The sequence below is a fragment of the Poecilia latipinna genome, unplaced genomic scaffold, assembly GCF_001443285.1.
Source record: "Poecilia latipinna isolate Pla-1442-1.1 unplaced genomic scaffold, P_latipinna-1.0 Scaffold644, whole genome shotgun sequence".
Lineage (NCBI taxonomy): Eukaryota > Metazoa > Chordata > Actinopteri > Cyprinodontiformes > Poeciliidae > Poecilia > Poecilia latipinna.
The window spans coordinates 70,232-81,655 of NW_015113260.1; the positions used below are offsets into that span (position 1 = coordinate 70,232).

Sequence of the window (11,424 nt, forward strand, 5' to 3'; positions counted from 1 at the left end):
AGTAAAAAACTCATGGGTTCCAAACTCTTAAGGACATTTGGACGGTTAAAGCGACCAAACAGAGAAGGCTCCCAGCTGTCACTAAGCTTTGTTACAATAAGATTTCTCAAGTTACAGTGATAAATCATAGATGAACCGAACCAAAACTCTGTAAACGCAGACGCATGTAGCTCACTCTGCACTTATTTACACTTGTCATCCGAAACAAGGTGAAGCAGAACATAAACCCAATAACTGGAGACAAATCAACTGACTTCAAAATGGCTGCCTGTAGTATCCAATTGGATCGCATGAAATGCAGGTTGGAGTAATTTGTGTTACTATCAACAGCTGCGTATTGCTGATTCCAGGTTTAACTGGGTCACTTATCAATATATCAAAACAACTCTGAAGAGATTGAACCATGTTTTATTCTCAAATATGGTCACAGTTTTACTCAAAGGCCATTAAACATTAACACTGACCATTTTCAACTGGTTATATTATACTATTACTTATATTAATCAGGCAATGACTTTGCCTGCTTATGCTACTTTATTCACTGAAAAATTATTTCAGAAATTAAAAAATATTCTTTTACTGCTGATTGAAAAAAAAAAATCAGCAGTAACTTATATTCCTATAAGTAGTAATATAAGTATTCCTACTTATATTTTTTGCTGCCAGCGTACCCAAAATATACAAAACCATGACTTTAAAACCTGAACATGTACCGGAGTGTGTGTGTGTGTGTGTGTGGGTGTGTGTGTGTGTGTGTGTGTGTACCGTTACACTCCTACTATTTATTGAAGTCTGAATGTAACTTGACAAAATGTGATAAAGTTCAAGTGGTTTTGCAAGGCACTGTAGTGCAGATGTAATTTTTTGAGGAAAAACAATTCAATTAAAAACAAGGGATTACATCTCATAACTGAGATCTGATTGTGGTTTTATGGGGCACTGGCCCCTTTTACCAAATATTCATCATTTATATACTTTTGGCTCAAAGATTGGAACACTATTCAGAATGACCCGAATGTTATAACACTTTTGCACAAACTTTATGCACATAGAAGAAAAGTAGACTTTTTTCCTTTTTTTTTTTTTTTTTTTTTTTACAATATCTCACTAAATATATTTACATGACATACAATTTGCCATCAGTGCAATACATAGGAATGTTGCATATTTACCAAATGTTAGACTCTTTCCTTTATGAAGAAAAATAATTCCAATGATTAAAGTCGAAGTAACCAATGTGTAAAATAACATGTGCAACCTTTATAGTTTTAAACAGCTTCACAGGAAATAAAAAATAATAATAATATCTTAGTACCACCCTATCAACAATCAAAATATCAAGCCTTGGAAAAAAAACAAAACAAAAAAAAAACAAAAAAAAAAAGTAATAGATCACATGTTACATATATGCCTTCATACATGTAATGAATTGCTCTGGTACAAATATTAAATATAACTTTGGCAGTTTATCAGGAACAAAAAAAAAAAAGGAAACAATAACAAAGTGGTGTAAGCAATGTCGTGTTAAGCTTGCCTTCCAAAGCTCATGTTCACAGTGGTCGTTCAGGAAGGCTGGAAGCGAAAAAACATAACCTGGAAAACACAAAACAAAACGCTAAAAAATAAAATTCCACTCTTTTATGCTAAGACTGTTAGCACTGGAGGCTCTCGCCAACATTGTCACGGTTATAAAATTACAAACATCTACGAGGGTTTACATAGCAGTCATCGCCATTTAAAAAAAAACAAAAACACACAATCTGACTTCAGGTCGACGTAAAATACAAACAGTTCTGAAAGGCGAGGGACAGGACCCTGCTCGGTGGTCACTGTGGAATCATGGGAAAGACATGATTGAGAAGAAGACATGCACAACAGTGCAGAGTGGAAGAACGGGAAGCCAAACAAACAAATAAATTAATTAATTAATTAAAGCCGAGGGTGCGAAATCAAGACGTCTGCAACAATCAAAACGCCACACGGTCAAAAAATTACTTACACCGGACAAAATAACCGAGCAAATTTCAAACATACTAACTTCACCATAATTCATATATGTTAATTTTGTTGTTTTTGTTTTGTTTTGTTTTTTCACTGGTTTGGCACTTTATTGGAACAAATCTCTGCTCAAAAAGACTAAATGTTGTACAAAAGGTATCCATGTCTCATTACAATAACTCGTAGAATATAGTACTTAATAGTGAGCATACGGTAAGTAAACACTTGTACATACTTTTAGTTTTAAAATGAACATTCCAACAGATGTTTTTACGCACATGCACAAAAAACAAACAAACACGACTCTCGCTCTCGCTGCTTTGCCACTTTGTGGGCCCGCTTCCCTTCTCTTTGGACGAACTCGTTCTGATGCCGCATCCGGCATCTCTCGCAAACAACGGCCGCGCGACTGCGCTCTCTCTATTCCCCACCCCGCATCTATCCGATCTGAAGACGACACGACTCTTAATACTGCATTTTTTTTGTTTTGTTTTCTTGTTTTGTTTTTGCCTAATTTACTCCGGACTATGACACTTCCTCCGCTGATCGGGTGTCCGTCTTGAGACGCACAAACTCTTTGGCCACCTCGTCGTTGGTCCTTTGAGAGAGTATCCTCATGATGGTGAGGCCCGTTTCGTCCATGGTGATGCTCTTTACCAGCGGGTAGCAGGCCGAGCAGCTGCCCTTTTCCGCCAGCTCCCGGAGCGGGATGACCGTCATGCCGATGATGCGGTCCTCGCGGGCAAAGCAGTAATCCTTCACCGAGACGTGGAGCTCGTAGACCTCCGGACCGTGTTCGTTACTCAGAATACTGAAAGAGATGAGCGGACCACAGAGTTTAGGGTAAAGAGCCCAAAAATGAAGAGCAGCACTACTTCAACATAGTTTTACTCAAGTAGAAATAAAAAAAGAAAAGAAGAATAAACATTTCTTCTAAACGGGAGCTTAAATTGAGTCTTAAATTTGAGAAAGATTACTGGGATAAAGTAACTGACTGGATTTGTACATCATTGTCTTGTGCAAGGCTTTCTTCCCTTATTCAGTTTTAAGACAGTATACAGATTTCATTTATTAAAATCAAGACTAAAAAAATAAATAAAAAACACATCACACATTTTGTGATCTTATTTGTAGCTGTAATGGATTTGAGTTGCATGTAGCTGCAGACGGCCCTCAAAGTTTTCATAGCTGATACACATTCAACAAATGTCAAATTTTCCAAACATCGCCGTTTTGGTGGGGCACAATAGCAGAAATTGTTGTTTTTATTTTATGAATTAATACAAGAAACTCAAACAAACAAAAAAAAAAACCTCATTCATTGACCCTTCAGAATCAGTCAATGTAGATCCAAAATTTCCAGTAATAAAGCTGGAATAATGAAACAAAATGTTCCTAGGAATTTGAAATTAATGTAAGGAAGTCAGATTGTTCACACCAATCTGACTTGTAAGACTGAATGTAATATGGCTGCTTTTAATATAAAACACATTGGCTGACAATAAAAAGCAGATACTATCCATTTCTGATGTTTTGTGCTCTATTAATGCAATCCAATCATACGGATATATTAAAGTCTTCACTTTTATGCACATTGGTGTTTATGATGAAGTAAATGCCAATATGCCTGAACAACTCCTAATGGGCTGTAAAACCTAATTGCGCAACATCACAGTTTCTTTGTTCATATTTACCTTGGAAGCAACTAATACCAATCTGCTCTGAAATCTGCATCAGATTTCGTGTTTTGCAAAAACAGGTTTTTTTCTCTTTTTTTGGGACGCTGGCATTCGTCTCCATTCCCAGTTGGATTTAATGTCAGTAAGCAATCATGACTGGATGACATTTTTCCTGTGAAAAGGTTCCCTGTTATATGCATGACAATGATGAGACAATGGAGTCATGTTCAGCCACTGAACGTCTCCACTTAGACCAAACATTTGGCAGCCAAGTCTTCTAGATCGCTCACATCGTGGCTGAAAAAAAGCCAAGAGTGTTTGCATTTTATCAGGAAAATGGTGAGCTAATCTATTTCATCCTAGCAGGATAAACCATATACAACTGCAGAAAATCACATACAATTGAGCTCAAGGCTTAATTATTGTCTTCCCAGATCTGAGGTCCTTTTGATGCATCAGAGTAACTGGACTACCCCGGGATGTTGGGCCTCCAAGGCCCAGAGTCGTTTAGAACCAGGCTGCTTCAGTTGGTCGGGTCAAGCTTTGGAAACATTTGCACCCCAGAAAATAAGGTCAGTAAACTACATAAGCTTACTGAATGCGAAGGTTATTCATCTCCAATGGCACAGCCATATTTCAACATGACATTACTGGGTGCACTGAGCTACAATAGTGAAAAGAGCATGAAACAGGCAGAGAAGCTTTTTTTAGTCTCCAAACTTACAGGTAATTTGAGGATTTTTGGGATGTGCTGAAGACTTCTAGTGTAAAAAATTTTTAAACGTTGTCAACAATATCTCGGTAAGATTTGGTTGTTGTTTTTGTTTTTTACAAGTTAGTGACATGCAGTAAATTCTGGCTTTTTGAATAGTGGTTTTACGTCGGCTGGCTCGGCTTTCCGCTTTGCAGGCTGCATTTGAAGACTTCAGTCCTCTTCAAATAGCTGGTCCTTAAATTTTGTTGTTGTTGTTTAAAGCAGAAATACATTAGGGACTTATAATTAGGATCCTCGTTAAACCTTAAGTTAGATCCTCCCAGTGAGGTAATAAAGGGACAGGTGGAAACAGCTCAAAGAACTCCTCAATTGTTTGACTTACAGCTGCATCATATTTAGACAAAAAAAAACAACAACAACGGACAAACCCTTATAAGCCTTTATCAAACAGAGTTTGATACTCACTACTGGAATGTTTCATTGTACTTTGGCGACCAGTTGTTGTTCTTGGTCTTGGTGCTAAATTTGCGCTTCTTGTCAGCGAGGTGTGGACCAATGGCGTTGACCTCCACAAACGGCCGGAACATGGCGTTGGTCTGCCACGTGAGGTTGTTTATTCCAACCACTGAAATGAAGAAGAAATAATTGCAGAATCAACAAAACAAAACAAACAAAAACGAAAAACACAGCGGTGAATTTAAAAATTTGATATTTCTCCAGTAACTGAATGTAGAGTGGGAGCTATCGCTGAGAAAAGAAGAGTCAAAGTTGGATTTTTTTTTTCAGTATCATTGAAGTGGTTTTAAGATGAAGATAGAAGAACAATGGAGATGTAAGCTACTGTTTAAAAAGTACTTTCTAAGACATGTCAAATCATTGTTACAGTTTATTCAGGTGGTAAGAGAAATCAAGGCTTTAAACCAGCAATAGAAAAAGCATAAGCCTAGCACACATGCTCTGTTTTACCTGTTTGAGTTTTTCCACTCTTTTTCTTATCGTATATGACATATTAAAAAAAAAAATCCTATTCTTGTACCGCTACAAAGTAAAACAGCAGAAAAATAAATAAAAACCACTGGGAATTGGAACTGTTTGGTCAGAGCATCATGGTTCTTTTGACAGACTAATATGAAGAGCTGTTGGTTTAGTTAACCACACATTTGCACCGGTGCTTAGCATTTATGTTTCAACTCAACATAGGAAAGTGAAAGTGATGGAATGACTTATTGTCTGATTAATTCAATTTGGGGGCCCCTGAACGTATTGAAATTACTGCTCACATGGAGAGTTTAATCCTTCATTATGAACCAAACAATACACAACATGGAGAAAAATAATGTGCCTAACTTATTGGTGCAGCAGGACACTGTGAATACATTAAGCTAGCTGTCTATGCACCATTCAATACATCTAAATCAACACACACACACACACTTCAAAAATGTTCAGGAAATCCCATCTTCAGGGATTAGCTAAAAATGTAATAATTTTGTCTTGTTTTAAAAACAATAGGACAGCTGCTCGATATCGCCTCTTAAGACAGTTCATATCAGGAAAGCTTACTTTTTTTTTGCAGGAATTATGCTTTCATATTTTCGTACAACATAATAATATAGTGTCAGCTAATGTCACAGTTCGTAGGTCAAAGATGTACAAAATCTGGAGATGTAAAACTGCCCACAAAATTCAGATTGTTGGATCTCTGGAATAGTGATTTCATTAATATAGAGTTACGATACAACACAAAGACAAGCTGATAAACTGAAGTTTGGTTTAATCTCAACCAAACACAAATAGACACCTTATAAAGCACAGAGCCATGAAATGTTAACTGGAAACTCAATAAACAACAACCAGCAGCTCCTAAAACAGCAATATTATTTTCCACTTAGTACACCGTGCAAGTATGTTAACGCGGTAACGCTACTGTGAGATTACTTAAATAATATCACATCAAACACGTCCCGTCTTTATGAGCAAACTCTGAAATTCACATAATAGGAATCAAACATTAAAAATATAAAGACATATTTATTAGCGCCCACATTTTAGAATCTGTCTTAAAGAACCTTTCGGACTTGAAAGTAACTGCGGTTAAATGAAGCTCAGAACATCGATACGCAAAAAACTAACAAGTAAACTGTTTGCCTATTCATCATCTTGGTTGAACGCGTAAACATTTGCTACTATATTCCGACGAGATCCGTCAGAATATCAAATTGTTAAAGTGGTGAGACGCCGGTACGGCAGAGGAAGTCATCATGTCAGGATTGGAGTCATCTCCATTTAATTGCAATAAACCCAACAGCTGTTCAAATGTTTCAAAATAAATACTGCTGTGCTAGCTCTGTGACAAAACACACACACTTATAAATAAGGTTGAGTTTAATGCAAGCTACCAGGCCCGTGTCTGAAACAGTTACAGTCTTCAGCGCGATTACTTCAACCTGAAGTGTTTTTCACCTTCGGTTTCTGTCTGCAGGGACAGTTTCCAGCAGAGACGCTCCCGTTAGGAGAGGGACGGCAGAGAAACACTTGTGATTCGGCGGGCCCCGAGCGTGGGAGGACGCTTACCCTTAACGCTGATTTTGTGTTCTCCTGTGCCAGGGTGAGAGACGAGAGTCACTTGCATCGACACCTCCCCCACGGATCCGTTGGATGACTGACCTGGAGACACACCAAAAACAGCAACGGGAACATTGGAGGGAGGCATGAAGAAAACCGGAGTGGAACGGCGGGGAAGAGAGGCGGAGAGGATGCCAGGAAGAGCAGAAAGACGGAGAGGAGACGCCAGCAAACAATCCAAACCTGTGGGTGAAGCTTTTTTTTTTTTTATAAATGTATATAGATGAGATATCCAGAAATATCTCCTCAGAGCTGTGTATAAACACCTCTCCATGTCGAAGCAGAAAGATTATAACGTGAAGGATAGACTAGATTATACTCCAATCGCAAAAGAAAAGCAAACGCTGCCAGGCTTTGACTTCAGGCAAAACGAAAACAGACAGAAAAAAATAAAAACAGGACTGAACCGTAATGTGTTTGTTGTGAAAAGGAATGGAGCAGCAGATGGAAAACACGAGGTAAACTACATAAATATAATATCCCACGTCAAGAAATGATCACAGTGGAGATGAAAAGGAATAGAAATGATCTTTACTGTACGGAGCTGCATAAAAACGTTGTCGTCTTTTCAGCTACTTTCAGATTTTCTCACATTTCAGCGGCACACTTCAATGTATTTTATAGCGAGTTTATGCAACAGATAAATACAAAGTAGAACATAATTTTAAAATGGAAGGAAAATCATTGTTTTTCAAAAATGATTCTGAAAACGGTGGGATTTGTTTGCATTCAGCCTCGTTTCACCCCCGATAACTTGTGTGGCCCACAACACCCCCCTATCAGTAAACAGAACTGGGCTGTTTGTATTTTAGTCGTGATAAAGAAGGAATAAAGTTTGGGAGAAATGCAACGCAGAGCCAGCTTTTATCTGCTCATTTTACCACTGCTTAATCAATCACACAGAAACGGAGAGATTATCTCACTTCTGCAAATCTACTGCAGCGTTGCCATCCACTCAATTATAAGGGACAGTTACTTTTATTTTGCTCTAAAACACTCCTAAAAACACTTTATGAGCCAGAAAAAAAATACATTTTTCTTTTGAAAAGGAGATAATTAATCGTTCTTTTTTTTGTTTGTTTGTTTTAAGCTGTAGTGAAACAAAATATAAACATTATTTAAAGTTTTTGAAGGAAAAAAGCACAAAACTGTTCAAACAACAAAAGAAGTTGCACGAAATAAATGTTGAAAAATCAAACTAACAGCACTTTATTTGAGCACTACTGACAGAAAAAGTTTGATTTTTATTCTGCTGTTAGTGTCACTCTGTTTCGAGACTTTTATGCAGATAATCTGTAAAAAAAAAAAAAATACAAATCATAAGCGCTAATTAAAACGAACCGTTTTATTACCTTTACATACAAAACACAAATCAAGTTCATAGTGGTGGCAGCATAATGCTTTAGGAATATTTTCTTCTACAGGTCATTTGATGACAATATGGCTGCCGCTACAAACAGAGCAACCGAGAAGAAAACCAGTGTTGGGAAAGAGGCAGGACAACATTAGACTAACAACTACAACGGAAAAGTTTAGATATAATGTTTAACGCTGTGATGCGAAAAAAAAGTGAAAAGGTTCAACAGGTACAATATTGGAAAATGAGTTTATGCCATAAACATGACTTAGCACCCGTCATGAAGATGGAGGAGTTTACATTGTTTACGAATGTCATCATGAAGAGTCATTCGCTAAATAATGACACTTCTAATGCAAACTTGACCATTTTAATGGACTTTGATGCAAGTTTTAATGTAACTTTACATTAAAGCTTTCATTTTTTTTTTTTTTTTTTACCGAATGATGTCATGACAACAGTCGTAAACATTCATGAAGACTCCTTCGTGGTGTTGTTATGTCACGTTTTGTCATGCAAGTCTTGTTGTGCACAACCTTACAAATAAAATGTTACCAATTTATTTTTACAACAGCATGAAGGTGATGAACCAGGAAGTGAAACCAACCAGTCGAGAAAGAATGGAAGCACCGACCCAGGAGGAAACATCCGTCACGCCTTAGGTACAGTTTGATCAAAGAGGGACGGGCGATTGCGAAGAGTTTCTGTGTAATTTGGGGGAGCTCCGCCCATTTCAGCTGTCTTACTGTTTTCACCGAGATCGGTTAGAAAGAAAACAACAAATTTTACACATTTTGGTTAAAAGGTTCCATGTGTTCTTTGATGAAATAACAGATAATTTAATAAATAAGCAGACGGAGTAGAAATAGAGTGGGATTAATGTCCCACATGGAAGATAAAAAAATAAAAATAAAAAATAAAAAAGCAAAGGTAGTTACGACACAACGGTGAGCCGGGTCGGGAGTTTAACTGAGAAAAAGTGGTAATATAGAAAAAAAAAACAGATAAGTAAAGATGAGATGTTGATTAGATCTGTATTTTTTGCACTAATATTATTCCCTCTCCATATTCACAGTTATTAAATGTTTGGGCTTTTAGCTGTAGACCATTTAAATGAGATGACTGTAAATTAAAGTATTTATAAGTGGCTGTTAAACTTCACCTCAATAAATCTGCAGTTTCACTGATGATTTCATTTCATTAATTTAAAAAATATTAAACGTATGACTATAGATTCATTACAAATGTATAAAGATTGTTCACTTATAATAAAAAAACAAAAACAAATTCAGTTTCTTAGAAAACATAAGATTTTGAAACAGAAACCTCAGCCTCTACAAACACTCAATATGAGGTGATTCATTTCAAAAGAGAATTCCTGAACAAGACGATCTTTTCATGACGTCCTAATTCACGGAGACCGCGACACCGTGAGAGCGACTTTGACAGAACCAAACCAGAAACAATCTGCCGTCACCGTCGGAGCACAGGGGCGGCTGATTAATGAAAACGGCGCCACGGGACACGCCGCCGCTGCCGTAAAGCCCCGTCGAGCACAACTCCCTACCTGAGGACATCTTTACTGGACCGCCGCAGATAAAGAGTGACAGTGCGGCGAGAAATCTGTGACGGGGTCGAAATGGGATGAGAGACGGGTGAGGCAGAGGAAGGTGTGGAGGGGGGAAGGAGGAACACGGAGCAAACTCGAAATAGCACTCGGCGAAAAAGCCGCGCAAACCCCATCTGCCAGTCAGGCTGGTTGGCCTGCTGGCTGCCAGACAAGCCTCCTCCCGCAGCCTTTCTGCTTCCTTGTAGAGCGTTCTGCAAGGCTAAGCGCACTGAGGCAAGCAGGAGCTATGAGCTTCGATGCCCCACTGGGCCGCAAGTCCCTCGTGGGGCTATTTGGACACCTGAGGGGATTTCTGCCTTGTTATGTAGAGTTATAGCAGTGGGGGTTTGGGGAGGGGGGGGGAGGTCTATGCAAAGGCAGAAAAAAAATGAGACAACAATAAATGAGGTCAATGATGAGAAGGAGAAACCCGCAGCACAGGGGATTTTAAGATTTGCATTAACGCATTTGTCAAAAAGCGGCGCTTCGAATATTAATATCAAAAAAAAAAAAAAAAAAAAAAACATGGAAAAAAGAATGGAATTAAATATCTGAGGCTAACGGAGCGCAAATGACTCTTTTCACAGTGGAATAGATGGATGGTGCGAAGACGGGAAGGGATGAAAACAGATGCCTAACGATGATACGAACGCTACGACGTAACTACAGCTGAGACCGATGGGATCGACTGGACTTGCAGCAATCAATTTCAAACGGCGGAGCTTTAACTAAAACCAAACCGAGGAAAAATGGTGCCGTTCTCAGGCAGACGTTAGAGAGACACGGAGAATAACAGCGACCACTAAATATTCTCTTGCTGAGCCACTTCGCACGCTATATATGGATATTTACTATCAGGCGCCAAATGAAAGTATCATCTACACATCACAATCTGTCTTCTGTTTTCACATTCATTCTGCTACTTCCAACATGTTTTATTGTTTATTTATTTATTATTATAGTAGCTTCCTTGGAGCCTGAATCTAAGCACTGTGTTTTTAAGCGCAATGTTCCAAAACTTTCATTCAGTTTATTTTATTTGGAGCAGGGGTGTCAAACTCATTTTCGTTTTGGGTCAAATCGAGACCATGAATGCTCTTAAAGGGCCGGTAGGGCCAGAATGTATTGAAAAGAAAAAACTTGTTCATAAAGCTGTTAAAATATCAACATATCCTTAAAATTAAATAATATTAGTGAATATTTTGTGGTTCTTTTTGTGATTTTTTTTGCAGTAAAAATCAAAGTGTTTGTGGTACTAATTTGGAAATACTTGCGAATATTTGAGCTTATTTACGACAATAAATGTGAACTTTTTACATAGATCATGGACTATAATCTGATATTATTTAAGGCTGAAGCAGTGGCTTAGTACAAGTAAAACAGTTTTTCACTATTTTTGAGAAAAATCTGCAATAAACTCCCCAATTATGCATTAGCGCAA

General features: G+C 37.9%; 1 protein-coding gene across 1 annotated transcript in view; it reads right to left on the reverse strand.

Annotated features, from left to right (window-relative positions):
* Window positions 1-2,071: 2,071 nt before the first annotated feature.
* Window positions 2,072-11,424, reverse strand: part of LOC106954290 (protein unc-13 homolog B-like) — a 21,947-nt gene continuing 12,594 nt past the window's right edge. The window contains exons 3-5 of the mRNA XM_015043676.1: window positions 6,967-7,059; window positions 4,858-5,017; window positions 2,072-2,809 (exon numbers count right to left, since the gene is read on the reverse strand). Coding sequence (XP_014899162.1) covers window positions 2,524-2,809; window positions 4,858-5,017; window positions 6,967-7,059 — 539 coding nt within the window. The 3' untranslated portion in view covers window positions 2,072-2,523. The remainder of the gene's footprint in view (window positions 2,810-4,857; window positions 5,018-6,966; window positions 7,060-11,424) is intronic.